General features: G+C 39.2%; 1 protein-coding gene across 1 annotated transcript in view; it reads left to right on the top strand.

Moving 5' to 3' along the window:
* The window catches only part of FBN2 (fibrillin 2), a 649,022-nt gene that overhangs the window by 491,516 nt on the left and 140,849 nt on the right, over window positions 1–16,657 (top strand). Inside the window, exons 47-48 of the mRNA XM_053701643.1 lie at window positions 1,370–1,498; window positions 5,856–5,975. Of these exons, the coding sequence (XP_053557618.1) occupies window positions 1,370–1,498; window positions 5,856–5,975 (249 nt within the window). The remainder of the gene's footprint in view (window positions 1–1,369; window positions 1,499–5,855; window positions 5,976–16,657) is intronic.

Genomic DNA, 16,657 nt, shown 5'->3' with positions numbered 1-16,657 from the left:
GTAAGAGGAAAATTACAGCTAAACACAAACACCGCAGAAATGTAAAAATAGCCTTGGTTCCAAACAGACAGAAAATGGAAAAGTGCTGTGGTCATTAAGGGGTTAATTAGTTATTTGCGCTGTGTGGGTTTGGCGGTTTAGAGGTTAATGGTTTTAATAGGATTATTGCATTGTGTGGGTTTGTTGAATTAGGGGTTAATAGATTTATAAGGTTTGTTGCAATGTGGGTTAATGGTGGATTAGGGGTTAATAGTTTTAATAGGGATTTTGCGATTTGGGTTAATGGCAGATTAGGGGTTAATACTTTTGCTAGGTAAATCGTAATGTGGGTGACTGGCAGATTAGGGGTTAATACATTTATAAGGTAGATAGCGATCTATGTGAATGGCGGATTAGGGGTTAATAGTTTAATTAGGCATATTGCGTTGTGGGGGGTTGTCGGTTTAGGTGTTAATACATTTATTATTAGTTGTGATGTGGGTTTGATGGGGGATATAGGGGTTTTATGTGTCGGGTTTATTTTTGGGAGGTGGGTTAGACTTTTTTCTTTTATTTTCTTAGGCGCCGGCAGTTTCAAAGTGCCGTAAGTCACTAGAAAGTCCAGAAATTTGTATTTACGCTCATTTATGAACATCGCTAGTTTATCTGACTTACGGCACTATATGAACTGTCGGCGGGATTTATGTAATACCCCGATGTGCAAGGTAAAATTACGGGCGGCGCGGATTTCAGCGCTTGCGCTGAAGCCTGCGCTGTATATGTAATCTCGCCCATTGTTTCAAGAAACGTGATGTTTGTAGACTGGTTGTGTCTCCCCATACACAAATCCACTCGAAAACATACAGCAAAAGTTCCATTGTAAAAAAATGGAACATTTAGAATTAGTTTACAAATCCAAACTACACCACATTTTACTTTTTTTGGTCAAAAAAAGACAAGCTTTCATATGGTTTTCATGTTTTTTGCAAGATAATAAACTTTTTTATGTATTTTACTAAAGATACAAACTCGTATTGTTATATTTAAATAGGCATTTAAGTATACGTATGGCCTCATCTCTATGGGCGCCTATTGGGAGAAAACACTTTCATTCACTAGTTGGATTAATCTTGCTGTTTGGGGTATATAATAAAAAAATATATATCACATAAATGTTAAAAGCACATAAAGGACAACTGATGTACTAAGTGCAGATAAGAAGATAAAAATAAAACGCTTTATTAGACATTCTATTCTTTTCCAGACTGGGATATGCTGAAAATACACACAAGTCATAGCACATAGAAAATGGGCAGGTTAGCTTAAATATTATATATGTTATAAGACAACATGTATTAACTCCCTTGTGTTTTTTTTCTTTTCACAATAGATATTGATGAGTGCAGCTCCCTTTTTGGCCAGGTGTGCAGGAACGGACAGTGTTTTAATGAAATTGGCTCTTTCCTTTGTCTGTGTAATGAAGGTTATGAATTAACCATTGATGGAAAAAATTGCATAGGTGAGTATGACTGAAGCCAATGAACAAACAAAATACAAAGGCATAAAAATATCCTCAATAAAGAATTAAAAAAATACTTTCTCTATAGAATATGTCTGTAAGGTAAGTAAATTATTTGTGTGTATACATCAATTTCAGTAAACTAACACATTCACATCTAATAATTGTACCATTTATTCAGGAACACTGTAATATACATTCTGTTATTGAGGATGATTATGTAAACTGCATTAATGTACAAATGATCATTAGCAGAAATTGGCCAGTAAAGAATAGCAACTGATACTGCAATATTTGTTTAAATTTAAATAGCTTTTGTTTCACATTTTTTGAGTACCATGTCTCTTTAGCTACTTTTATGTTAAACATTTTCACTTGAGTCAAATTAAAATATCTTTAAAATATCAGAAACATCTTCAGCATTAAAAAAACATGCTATCCAGCAAAACCTCATAAAAACAAAACCATAAGAGAAACCATTTGCAGTTACATCGTTACTGAGGCCACATGCAGGGAAAAAGTGGTTTTATGATTATTTCAGGGCATGAAACGTGGAAGAAATGTGAATGATATTACAAAAGCTTAGAAGGAGTGTTTCCAATTCCCTAAATTGCAGAACCAATCAGTGTAATAAACCAAGAGCAGCATGCATGAATAGTTAAGCTTTTTCAAACTCATTTGAATACTACTGAATCTGAAAATGATCAGACAGCGAACAACAAAAACAAAGTATTGTTTGAATAAAATGTATCTTTCTTTCTTTTCTTTTCTTTTCTTTGCTGTTGGCTCTAAAGAACTGGAAAATATTACACAGTTTATTAAATCTGACTCCAAACTACTGGAAGACATATGGCTTTTAAAGTAAATACTTTAAAGGGACATAAAACTATTTTTTTTTCCCTTTCTTGATTCAGATTGAGCAAACCATTTTAACTTTCCAATTTACTTCTGTTATCCAATTTGCTTCATTCTCTTGGTATCCTTTATTGAAGAAGCAATAATGCACAACTGGGAGTTAGCTGAATGCATTGAGTGAGCCAATAAAATGAAGCATATACTGTATGAGCAGCTACCTAGGTATCCTTTTCAACAAGGGATATCAAGAGAAAAAACTAAATATCTAATAGCAGTAAATTGGAAAGTTGTTTAAAAGCACATGCTCTATTTATCATGAAATAAACAAAAATGGGTGTCATGTCCCTTTAAATTAATTATGTGCCTTAGTATTTCTTTAAAGGAACATTGTAATAAAAATGTTTGTTTCATCCATATGAAAGGGCAGCATTTAAAGGGACGCTAAAGTCAAAATTAAACTTTCACGATTCAGAAAGAACATGCAATTAAAAAAAAAGAAATTCCCAATTTACTTCCATTATCAAATTGTGCACACTTCTTGAGGCCCTGGTTCCAACCGAACAGGTGCAGGTTATTGACATTGGTTAGAAAAAATCTACTGCCCTCTTGTGATTCAGTGCTGTATTTAATAGTCCTATCAAGCATATTATTTTTGTTTTTTTTAATCCTGAAATAAAAAATGTAAAGCTATAGCTGTTTAAACTAATAGAGCTGCACGAGTTGTGATCTGCCTGTCATTATTGGCTGATAGCTACTTTCTATTGATGACTGATAGACATAAATGTCCATAGTACCTATAGTTTTGGCTAATGAACATTAGAAGTAATAGTAAATAACTAATAATGTTTCATTGGTTTAAGTTTAAAATTAAATACATTTTTTCAAATTATTCCAGGCAATAAACAATCAGCTTGTTTCAATACTGCCCTTTGATATGGATCATAGCACATAGTTTTAAGCACAATCTTCCTTAGTTATTCTACTTTAGGACCCAATTCTCAAGAACTCCCTGGCACTGAATGATACGGAGTATTATATTGTAAAGTATACTAGTGAACTCCTATTAACCCCTTAACGACCGAGGACGTGCAGGGTACGTCCTCAAAAAAAAGGCAGTTAATGCCTGAGAACGTACCCTGCACGTCCTCGGTGTGGAAAGCAGCTGGAAGCGATCCTGCTCGCTTCCAGCTGCTTTCCGGTTATTGCAGTGATGCCTCGATATGGAGGCATCCTGCAATAACATTTTTAAGCCATCCGGTGCAGAGAGAGCCACTCTGTGGCCCTCTCTGCACCGGAGATCGGTGGCTTACAGTGCGTTGGTGGGTGGGAGCCGAACCGGGAGGCGGGTGGCGGCCATCGATGGCCCTCGTGATGTGGAGGGGGGCGGGATCGTGGGCGGGGATGCCAGACGCGCGCACTGACGCGCGCACGTGCACGGGAGGGTGGGGGCGGGCGCGTGCACGGGGAGGGAGCGGGTGGGAGCCGCTACACACAGAAAAAAAAGTTTAGGAAAATAAAAAAAAAACGGTTAAAAAAATGTACAAAATCAGATAAAAAACGCATCAGTTAGGTGGTGGGGGTTGGTCTGTGGGGAGGGGGAAGCTACACTACAGAAAAACCGGGGAAAAAAAATAAAAAAACCCATATTTTCTTGCAAACTGGGTACTGGCAGACAGCTTCCAGTACCAAAGATGGCCCCCAATAAGGCAGAGGGGAGGGTTAGAGAGCGGTTTTGGGGGGGATCAGGGAGGTTGGGGGCTAAGGGGGGGATCCTACACAGTAGCATATGTAAATATGCTAAAACATTTTTTTATTATTTTTAAAAACCCTTTTATTTTAGTACTGGCAGACTTTCTGCCAGTACTTAAGATGGTGGGGACAATTGTGGGGTGGGGGAGGGGAGGGATCAGGGGGTGGGATGTGTCAGGTGGGAGGCTGATCTCTACACTAAAGCTAAAATTAACCCTGCAAGCTTCCTACAAACTCCCTAATTAACCCCTTCACTGCTAGCCATAATACACGTGTGAGGCGCAGCAGCATTTAGCGGCCTTCTAATTACCAGAAAGCAACGCCAAAGTCATATATGTCTGCTATTTCTGAACAAAGGGGATCCCAGAGAAGCATTTACAACCATTTGTGCCATAATTGCACAAGCTGTTTGTAAATGATTTCAGTAAGAAACCTAAAATTGTGAAAAATTTAAAGTTTTTTTTAATTTGATCGCATTTGGCGGTGAAATGGTGGCATGAAATATACCAAAATGGGCCTAGATCAATACTTGGGGTCGTCTACTACACTACACTAAAGCTAAAATTAACCCTACAAGCTCCCTAAAAGCTCCCTAATTAACCCCTTAACTGCTGGGCATAATAATTACCAAAAAGCAATGCCAAAGCCATATATGTCTGCTATTTCTGAACAAAGGGGATCCCAGAGAAGCATTTACAACCATTTATGCCATAATTGCACAAGCTGTTTGTAAATAATTTCAGTGAGAAACCGAAAGTTTGTGAAAAAATTTGTGAAAAAGTGAACAATTTTTTGTATTTGATCGCATTTGGCGGTGAAATGGTGGTATGAAATATACCAAAATTGGCCTAGATCAATACTTTGGTATGTCTACTAAAAAAAAATATATACATGTCATGGGATATTCAGGGATTCCTGAAAGATATCAGTGTTCTAATGTAACTAGCGCTAATTTTGAAAAAAAATGGTTTGGAAATAGCAAAGTGCTACTTGTGTTTATGGCCCTATAACCTGCAAAAAAAGCAAAGAAGATGTAAACATTGGGTATTTCTAAACTCAGGACAAAATTTATAAACTATTTAGCATGGGTGTTTTTTGGTGGTTGTAGATATGTAACAGAGTTTGGGGGTCAAAGTTAGAAAAAGTGTGTTTTTTTCCATTTTTCCTCATATTTTATAATTTTTTTTATAGTAAATTATAAGATATGATGAAAATAATGGTATCTTTAGAAAGTCCATTTAATGGCGAGAAAAACGGTATATAATATGTGTGGGTACAGTAAATGAGCAAGAGGAAAATTACAGCTAAACACAAGCACTGCAGAAATGTAAAAATAGCCCTGGTCCCAAACGGACAGAAAATGGAAAAGTGCTGTGGTCATTAAGGGGTTAATGACATTTCCAAATCCCCAAGGTAAACAAATGCTTTTAAAGCAATCACTGAGGGATCTCATCATACTGACAAGGCATCTTATAGAATCTCGCCAGACCAAAGAGCATTAGAGAATTGGGCCCTTAGCTGTTAAGTTGTTCAGTTTGCTCCATAATTAATTATTTACAAATTAAGAAAAAAAAGGACATTATTTAATCTGGAAATAAACATTACAAATCTTTTTTTCTGTCTTGTAAGAGTGAAGCTAAATCTTTTTATACTCCCTTTAAATGAGCTCTTATGAAAAAGTTTGGTCAGTGTCCCTCCCTAGAAGACATTTGAGAAGTGGCTGCTAAAATATTATTATTTTACCTTTTTCTAGATGTCAATGAGTGTGTTTCCTATCCTGGATCCTGCTCTCCGGGTACTTGTCAGAATTTGGAGGGTTCATTCCGATGCATCTGCCCTCCTGGATATGAAGTTCAAAGTGACAACTGCATAGGTGAGACCATGACAGAAAAATGATGTGCATAGAAATCTAGATTTTCTTTCTGTTTGTTTTGTATATTCCTCTAGTTTAATTATATCTGGTTATTTCAGATTTAATTTTTTGCATTACATTTCTTCAGTTTGAAATTGTGACTTAAAAAATGTACATGAAACCGCAAATGTTTCTTTCATAATTCAGGCAGATCACACAATTTCAAAAAAGTTTCCAATTTACTTAATTTATGAAATTTGCTTTGTTCTCATTATACTGTTTCCTGAAAAGCGTAGCTAGGTAGGTAGCATGCATGAGTCTGGACCACTGTATGGGGCAGTTTGTGCAAACACCGCTGCAAGTATTCTTGCAAAACAGCTGCTATATAGTGATGCAAACATGTGTATGCTCCTGAGCCTACCTACCTTCTTTCCAACAATTGATACCACGAGAACAAAGTACATTTGATAATAGAAATAAATTAGAAACCTTTTTAAAATGTTTAACTCCGGCTGAATAATGAAAGAGACATTTTGTGTTTAATTTAAATCTTTCAAGAGGTTAAAATATTTTGTAAATTAATAATATATTCATAAAATGAATAATCTGTTTATATATACTTTAACTGGACCTAAGCAATACATGTTAGGCCTAAATTTCAATTATTCTATGGCCCCAAATCTTTCTTCTGTCTAAAATAGCTGAATAACTAGATCCATGCTGATAAGGTCAATATACCATGACCGTGTCTTTATTGGGAGCAGCAAGACCTTTATAATCTTTACTGTTGAGCCGTTTCTTTCCCCAGTACTAAGAGTGCTTTTACATTTTAATGTACATTTAGTTGTTATTTTCTGTTAGCCACCCACACATATGTTTTTATTTAGTAGATAATGCACTGATATGACAGCTTTAATAAGTAGAAACAACAAAACACAGTCAAACACCATCTATTAGAGTGCAAAAGTGATTGGTGTATTGCACAGGCATTAATATACATATATATTTATATTTATATTTATATATATATATATATATATATATACCTGTATATACAGAGAGAAGTGCACTTACAGGAACGAACAACTTGCTCAATACCATTGTTAGCTTGTTCTATGGTGATTTACCCAGGGCCTGATTTAGAGCCCAGGTGCCTGTAGGCACCAAAATCTAAAGCGCCCCCAAACCCGCTCCCGGTTCACATGTATGAACCTATAGATGCAGTCTAAAACTTTATAGAATTATGATTTTTTTTTTTATAGCAGCTTCTAATTTTGCCACATAAAAGGCAGTCCATGATCTATAACAAAACAATCCAATTAATTATACAAGAAAAGTGCAGGTTGTCTAGACTGGGGCTTCATTTAGAAACTTTGCTGACCAAGCCTGCAATGTGCAAAACCAACCAAGGTTCAGTTGTTTTTTTGAAGTGTGCTTATCCTGTGCAACAGCCCTGGCATTTTGCATTTTAGCAACAATATTCATACCTATGGTATTTTATATGAAAGACTGCCCTTTCTTACTGTTTAATATGTCATTTTGATTTTGACAGCCCTTGCTGCTGCAGCTGATACATGCCCACCGTGCACTCAGAGCACTCACTGTCACTCACCATAAAAGAACCAACCCCCACACACTTACTCTCAGGCCACTTTGGCTGCTCTGTCCACATACACTGGATGGCGTGGCGGCCATCTTTTTTTAGGGCAAAGTTATTATCTACTATAGTGAATACGGGCAGAGCCACAGAGGTGTGCAGAAAAGGCATAAGGAGCAGAGAGACAGGCCCCCCTCTATGGAAGGCGCCTGTAGGCACATGCCTACTCTGCCTAGTGGTAAATCCGGCCCTGTATTTACCACCTGGGTGCAACTTTTTAGCCCAATAATGCTTTTCACAGAGTAGAACTTTCCTGTAGTATATCAGTCTGATCCTGCCTATTACGGTCAGTCCAGCACCGAAATACCAGGCAATTCCTCTCTGAACAAGGAACACAGCAACACCAGACGATCGTTTCGGCCTTCGTTGGGCCTCGTCAGTGAGATGTAGCCATATTCCTCTAAACACACTGAGCAAGGAGTCCACGTCTGGTTGCACCTTTTTCCCAAAGGGAGACTAAATACATACAGAGAGAAGTGCACTCACAGGAACGAACAACTGGCTCAATACCATTGTTAGCCTGTTTTATGGCGATTTACCACCTGAGTGCAGATTTTTAGCCCAGTAATGCTTTTCACAGAGTAGAACTTTCCTGTAGTATATCAGTCTGATCCGGCCTATTACAGTCAGTCCAGCACCGAAATACCAGGTAATTCCTTTCTGAACAAGGAACATAGCAACCACAGACTATCGTTTCGACCTTCATTGGGCCTCGTCAGTGAGGTGTAGCCAAATTCCTCTAAGCACACTTTATATATATATATATATATATATATATATATATATATATTTACTTACACACACATGAACAGGCATTGATGTATATATGTTTACACACATGGGACATGATTCACTACAAATGTGATTGGTTAAGACAAAGTGACTGGGGAGGGGTCTGTGGATATTTAAGCAGAATTTTCACATTGTAAATTGTCTGAGGAAGGGGAAGGTTTCTCCCCGAAACGTCACTAATAAATTAAAGATGAAGAGGGAGTGCTGGGTCCTTTGAATTATATATATATATATATATATATATATATATATATATATATATATATATATATATATATATTTTAATCTCCCTCAAATGATGCACTCTCACTCAGTTTGCAGCAACAGCCAGGGAGCTCTCGGTTTCTTCAATAGTTCATGTACATTTAAGCACTCACTGGACTAAAGTCAAATCAAAAGATATAGTTCATTATATCTTTTGATTTGACTAAAGTCCAGTGAGTGCTTAAATGTGAGAAATATATATATATATATACACACACACACACACACACAGAATTATTGTTGCCATGCACTCACTACCATCATAACCAAAGGCCCAAGTGCTTTTCCTCTCTGGATGGAGAAATTTTGCGTGAACATTATTTCTCCAACATTGGTGTGTCCGGTCCACGGCGTCATCCTTACTTGTGGGATATTCTCCTCCCCAACAGGAAATGGCAAAGAGTCCCAGCAAAGCCGGTCACATGATCCCTCCTAGGCTCCGCCCACCCCAGTCATTCTCTTTGCCGTTGCACAGGCAACATCTCCACGGAGATGGTTAAGAGTTTTTTGGTGTTTAAATGTAGTTTTATTCTTCTATCAAGTGTTTGTTATTTTAAAATAGTGCTGGTATGTACTATTTACTCTGAAACAGAAAAGGATGAAGATTTCTGTTTGTAAGAGGAAGATGATTTTAGCAGACAGTAACTAAAATCGATTGCTGTTTCCACACAGGACTGTTGAGATGAAGTAACTTCAGTTGGGGGAAACAGTTAGCAGACTTTTCTGCTTAAGGTATGACTAGCCATATTTCTAACAAGACCATGTAATGCTGGAAGGCTGTCATTTCCCCTCATGGGGACCGGTAAGCCATTTTCTTAGTTAAACATAAAAGAATAAAGGGTTTCAAAAAGGGCTTAAAAACTGGTAGACATTTTTCTGGGCTAAAACGATTGCTTTACTAGGCATATTATGCAGATTCTAACTAATAATTGGTATTATAATCTTGGGGAACGTTTAGAAAAATGGCAGGCACTGTGTTGGACACCTTTTTCAGATGGGGGCCTTTCTAGTTATAGACAGAGCCTCATTTTCGCGCCATTAATGCGCAGTTGTTTTTGGAGAGCAAGGCATGCAGATGCATGTGTCAGGAGCTAAGAATCACTGAAAAAGCTTATAGAAGGCGTCATTTGGTATCGTATTCCCCTCTGGGCTTGGTTGGGTCTCAGCAAAGCATATAGCTGGGACTGTATAGGGGTTAAATGTAAAAACGGCTCCGGTTCCGTTAATTTAAGGGTTAAAGCTCTGAAATTTGGTGTGCAATACTTTTAATGCTTTAAGACACTGTGGTGAAATTTTGGTGAATTTTGAACAATTCCTTCATACTTTTTCACATATTCAGTAATAAAGTGTTTTCAGTTTGAAATTTAAAGTGACAGTAACGGTTTTATTTTAAAAAGTTTTTTGTGCTTTGTTGACAAGTTTAAGCCTGTTTAACATGTCTGTACCATCAGATAAGCTATGTTCTATATGTATGAAAGCCAATGTGTCTCCCCATTTAAATTTATGTGATAATTGTGCCATAGTGTCCAAACAAAGTAAGGACAGTAATGCCACAGATAATGATATTGCCCAAGATGATTCCTCAAATGAGGGGAGTAAACATGATACTACATCATCCCCTACTGTGTCTACACCAGTTATGCCCACACAGGAGGCCCCTAGTACATCTAGTGCGCCAATACTTATTACCATGCAACAATTAACGGCTGTAATGGATAACTCCATAGCAAATCTTTTATCCAAAATGCCTACTTATCAGAGAAAGCGCGATTGCTCTGTTTTAAACACTGAAGAGCAAGAGGACGCTGATGATAACTGTTCTGACATACCCTCACACCAATCTCAAGGGGCCATGAGGGAGGTTTTGTCTGATGGAGAAATTTCAGATTCAGGAAAAATTTCTCATCAAGCTGAACCTGATGTTGTGACATTTAAATTTAAATTAGAACATCTCCGCGCACTGCTTAAGGAGGTGTTATCTACTCTGGATGATTGTGACAATTTGGTCATTCCAGAGAAATTATGTAAGATGGACAAGTTCCTAGAGGTTCCGGTGCCCCCCGACGCTTTTCCTATACCCAAGCGGGTGGCGGACATAGTAAATAAAGAGTGGGAAAGGCCCGGCATACCTTTTGTCCCCCCCCCTATATTTAAGAAATTATTTCCTATAGTCGACCCCAGAAAGGACTTATGGCAGACAGTCCCCAAGGTCGAGGGGGCGGTTTCTACTCTAAACAAACGCACTACTATTCCTATCGAAGATAGTTGTGCTTTCAAAGATCCTATGGATAAGAAATTAGAGGGTTTGCTTAAAAAGATTTTTGTACAGCAAGGTTACCTTCTACAACCAATTTCATGCATTGTTCCTGTCACTACGGCAGCGTGTTTCTGGTTCGAGGAACTAGAAAAATCGCTCAGTAAAGAATCTTCGTATGAGGAGGTTATGGACAGAGTTCAAGCACTTAAATTGGCTAACTCTTTTGTTTTAGATGCCGCTTTGCAATTAGCTAGATTAGCGGCGAAAAATTCAGGGTTTGCTATCGTGGAGCGCAGAGCGCTTTGGCTAAAGTCTTGGTCAGCGGATGTGTCTTCCAAGACAAAATTGCTTAACATTCCTTTCAAAGGTAAAACATTATTTGGACCTGATTTGAAAGAGATTATTTCAGACATCACTGGGGGAAAGGGCTACGCCCTCCCACAGGATAGGTCTTTTAAGGCTAAAAATAAGCCTAATTTTCGTCCCTTTCGCAGAAACGGACCAGTCTCTAATTCTGTATCATCTAAGCAAGAGGGTAATACTTCACAACCCAAACCAGCCTGGAAACCAATGCAAGGCTGGAACAAGGGTAAGCAGGCCAAGAAGCCTACCACTGCTACCAAAACAGCATGAAGGGATAGCCCCTGATCCGGGACCGTATCTAGTGGGGGGCAGACTTTCTCTCTTTGCTCAGGCTTGGGCAAGAGATGTTCAGGATCCTTGGGCGCTAGAAATAGTTTCTCAAGGTTATCTCCTGGAATTCAAGGAACTACCCCCAAGGGGAAAGTTCCACGGGTCTCAATTATCTTCAAACCAAATAAAGAGACAGGCATTCTTACATTGTGTAGAAGACCTGTTAAAGATGGGAGTGATACATCCAGTTCCAATAAGAGAACAAGGAATGGGATTTTATTCCAATCTGTTCATAGTTCCCAAAAAAGAGGGAACATTCAGACCAATTTTGGATCTAAAGATCCTAAACAAATTTCTCAGGGTACCATCGTTGAAAATGGAAACTTTTCGAACGATCCTACCTACTATCCAGGAAAATCAATTTATGACTACCGTGGATTTAAAGGATGCGTACCTACATATTCCTATCCACAAGGAACATCATCAGTTCCTAAGGTTCGCTTTTCTGGACAAGCATTACCAGTTTGTGGCACTTCCATTCGGATTAGCCACTGCTCCAAGGATTTTCACAAAGGTACTAGGGTCCCTTCTAGCGGTTCTAAGACCAAGGGGCATTGCAGTAGTACCTTACTTGGACGACATCCTGATTCAAGCGTCGTCCCTGTCAAAAGCAAAGGCTCATACGGACATCGTCCTAGCCTTTCTCAGATCTCACGGATGGAAGGTGAACAAAGAAAAAAGTTCTCTGTCCCCGTCAACAAGAGTTCCCTTCTTGGGAACAATAATAGATTCCTTAGAAATGAGGATTTTTCTGACAGAGGTCAAAAAATCAAAACTTCTAAGCTCTTGTCAAGTACTTCATTCTGTTCCTCGTCCTTCCATAGCGCAGTGCATGGAAGTAATAGGATTGATGGTTGCAACAATGGACATAGTTCCTTTTGCACGAATTCATCTAAGACCATTACAACTGTGCATGCTCAGACAGTGGAATGGGGATTATACAGACTTGTCTCCGACGATTCAAGTAGATCAAAAGACCAGAGATTCACTCCGTTGGTGGCTGACCCTGGACAATCTGTCACAGGGAATGAGCTTCCGCAGACCAGAGTGGGTCATTGTCACGACCGACGCCAGCCTAGTGGGCTGGGGCGCGGTCTGGGAATCCCTGAAAGCTCAGGGTCTATGGTCTCGGGAAGAGTCTCTTCTCCCGATAACCATTCTGGAACTGAGAGCGATATTCAATGCTCTCAGAGCTTGGCCTCAACTAGCAAAGGCCAAATTCATAAGGTTTCAGTCAGACAACATGACGACCGTTGCATATATCAATCATCAGGGGGGAACAAGGAGTTCCCTGGCGATGAAAGAAGTGACCAAGATAATTCAATGGGTGGAGGATCACTCCTGCCACTTGTCTGCGATCCACATCCCAGGAGTGGAAAATTGGGAAGCGGATTTTCTGAGTCGTCAGACATTCCATCCGGGGGAGTGGGAACTCCATCCGGAAATCTTTGCCCAAATAACTCAATTATGGGGCATTCCAGACATGGATCTGATGGCGTCTCGTCAGAACTTCAAGGTTCCTTGCTACGGGTCCAGATCCAGGGATCCCAAGGCGACTCTAGTAGATGCACTAGTAGCACCTTGGACCTTCAACCTAGCTTATGTATTCCCACCGTTTCCTCTCATCCCCAGGCTGATAGCCAGGATCAATCAGGAGAGGGCCTCGGTGATCTTGATAGCTCCTGCGTGGCCACGCAGGACTTGGTATGCAGACCTGGTGAATATGTCATCGGCTCCACCATGGAAGCTACCTTTGAGACAGGACCTTCTTGTTCAGGGTCCATTCGAACATCCGAATCTGGTTTCCCTCCAACTGACGGCTTGGAGATTGAACGCTTGATTTTATCAAAGCGTGGGTTTTCAGATTCTGTAATAGATACTCTGATTCAGGCTAGAAAGCCTGTAACTAGAAAAATTTACCATAAAATATGGAAAAAATATATCTGTTGGTGTGAATCTAAAGGATTCCCATGGAACAAGATAAAAATTCCTAAGATTCTATCCTTTCTACAAGAAGGTTTGGAGAAAGGATTATCTGCAAGTTCTCTGAAGGGACAGATCTCTGCTTTATCTGTTTTACTTCACAAAAGACTGGCAGCTGTGCCAGATGTTCAAGCATTTGTTCAGGCTCTGGTTAGGATCAAGCCTGTTTACAGACCTTTGACTCCTCCCTGGAGTCTAAATCTAGTTCTTTCAGTTCTTCAGGGGGTTCCGTTTGAACCCTTACATTCCGTAGATATTAAGTTATTATCTTGGAAAGTTTTGTTTTTGGTTGCAATTTCTTCTGCTAGAAGAGTTTCAGAGTTATCTGCTCTGCAGTGTTCTCCGCCCTATCTGGTGTTCCATGCAGATAAGGTGGTTTTGCGTACTAAGCCTGGTTTTCTTCCGAAAGTTGTTTCCAACAAAAATATTAACCAGGAGATAGTTGTACCTTCTTTGTGTCCGAATCCAGTTTCAAAGAAGGAACGTTTGTTACACAATTTGGACGTAGTCCGTGCTCTAAAATTCTATTTAGAGGCTACTAAAGATTTCAGACAAACATCTTCCTTGTTTGTTGTTTATTCTGGTAAAAGGAGAGGTCAAAAAGCGACTTCTACCTCTCTTTCCTTTTGGCTTAAAAGCATTATCCGATTGGCTTATGAGACTGCCGGACGGCAGCCTCCTGAAAGAATCACAGCTCACTCCACTAGGGCTGTGGCTTCCACATGGGCCTTCAAGAACGAGGCTTCTGTTGACCAGATATGTAAGGCAGCAACTTGGTCTTCACTGCACCCTTTTGCCAAATTTTACAAATTTGATACTTTTGCTTCTTCGGAGGCTATTTTTGGGAGAAAGGTTTTGCAAGCCGTGGTGCCTTCCATTTAGGTGACCTGATTTGCTCCCTCCCTTCATCCGTGTCCTAAAGCTTTGGTATTGGTTCCCACAAGTAAGGATGACGCCGTGGACCGGACACACCAATGTTGGAGAAAACAGAATTTATGCTTACCTGATAAATTACTTTCTCCAACGGTGTGTCCGGTCCACGGCCCGCCCTGGTTTTTTAATCAGGTCTGATGAATTATTTTCTCTAACTACAGTCACCACGGTATCATATGGTTTCTCCTATATATATTTCCTCCTGTCCGTCGGTCGAATGACTGGGGTGGGCGGAGCCTAGGAGGGATCATGTGACCGGCTTTGCTGGGACTCTTTGCCATTTCCTGTTGGGGAGGAGAATATCCCACAAGTAAGGATGACGCCGTGGACCGGACACACCGTTGGAGAAAGTAATTTATCAGGTAAGCATAAATTCTGTTTTTCTTGAAAAAGGCTTAAGTATAAAGCTGAAACGTTAACAGACAATTTTAATAGATATTGAATAAATAAAATGATTTTTAGTTCCTGTGAAAGCCCTCATAATTTATGAAGACATACGTACATATACACATTAAAAAAACACATACAAATCTAGCACTCTCTTGCCTGCAAAGATTAAAAGCAAAATGGAAAAGATACTTCCTCCATGGGTCCCCAATCTACAACCACACAATGCATGCCTTCAACCAAATGCACAGGGCCTGTATCACCCTTTGTTTCTCAGTGTGTATGGTTGAAGGCATGCATTGCATGTGGTCCTGGGTCTATCACCATTTGGCCAAATGCTGTAACTAACTGTTTCCCTATGGGCTTTGCACCTAGACTTGTCTGGGGCTAATTGCCTGAGTCACTGAAAGCTGTGCAGTTGGCTGTGAGTGCTGGTGAGCACACAGGGCTGTGAGATTTGCAGGGTCATGGGATGTGTACCCAGTCTGGTTTGAGAGTGCAGTCCATTTCTGTGTAGGAGGATTGTAAAAAATACCACTGCCATCAAGCAAATGCAGACCTAAGCTGCCTCACTACTGTACCACAATGCAGATAGGAACCAGTAAAGTTACCTCGGTGGGTCAGAAGCTCTCTCACAACTAATTACATTGCCTAAACATTTTACACCTGCACATCTCAGTGATTTAAAGGGCAGTAAACACCTTGTAATTAGAAGACATTTATGTTGTGTTGCTGTAGAATAACATATCAGCCAAGTCTTAACATTGTAAAACAATTTGTTTTCAATAGCCAAATTCCACCCAACATTCCACCCTTATTTGGAGGAATCAATCTGGGCTTTAATCCACAGACAACAAGGCTAACCACTATCATACAATTAGCATAAAATGAATTGTTTTGCAGTTGTTATCTGTTAAAGATAGTTATAAAAATATTTGTAGCAGAATTGACACTTACCTAAGCTGCCTCACTACTGTACCACAATGCAGATAGGAACCAGTAAAGTTACCTCAGTGGGTCAGAAGCTCTCTCACAACTAATTACATTGCCTAAACATTTTACACCTGCACATCTCAGTGATTTAAAGGGCAGTAAACACCTTTTAATTAGAAGACATTTATGTTGTGTTGCTGCAGAATAACATATCAGCCAAGTCTTAACATTGTAAAACAATTTGTTTTCAATAGCCAAATTCCACCCAACATTCCACCCTTATTTGGAGGAATCAATCCGGGCTTTAGTCCACAGACAACAAGGCTAACCACTATCATAAAATTAGCATAAAATGAATTGTTTTGCAGCTGTTATCTGTTAAAGACAGTTAGAAAAATATTTGTAGCAGAATTAGCCTTAAGGTGTCAGCAGGTGTATTTCATGTTCTGAGAATTAGAAACAGCTCAATTTCCAGAGCTAAATTACATGAAAAGGCGGCAAAATAAAAAATAAAGTACTTTAATTATGCATAACTAAACATTTTATAGAAAAAATACTGTTCCTTTAACTTGCAAGCTGTATGCAGGCAAAGTTTATTCAAAGTTCACAATATAATCATTTACCTGAAAGAAAAGTAATGCTACTAAACTAGAAGCAAATATAAGTTATAGTGAAAACATTTCAGTTTAATTCATATTTGCTGCAAACTGAGAATTTATATCCGGTGAGGCTCACTATCCCAGAGAGTGGAATCACTTGACACTTGAGTTATGCCGCATATCTGTAAAAAGCTTACTATAAAAT

Source organism: Bombina bombina, chromosome 2 (genome assembly GCF_027579735.1).
Source record: "Bombina bombina isolate aBomBom1 chromosome 2, aBomBom1.pri, whole genome shotgun sequence".
NCBI classification, from domain to species: Eukaryota; Metazoa; Chordata; class Amphibia; order Anura; family Bombinatoridae; genus Bombina; species Bombina bombina.
This window is presented reverse-complemented; position numbering and strand designations above follow the sequence as displayed.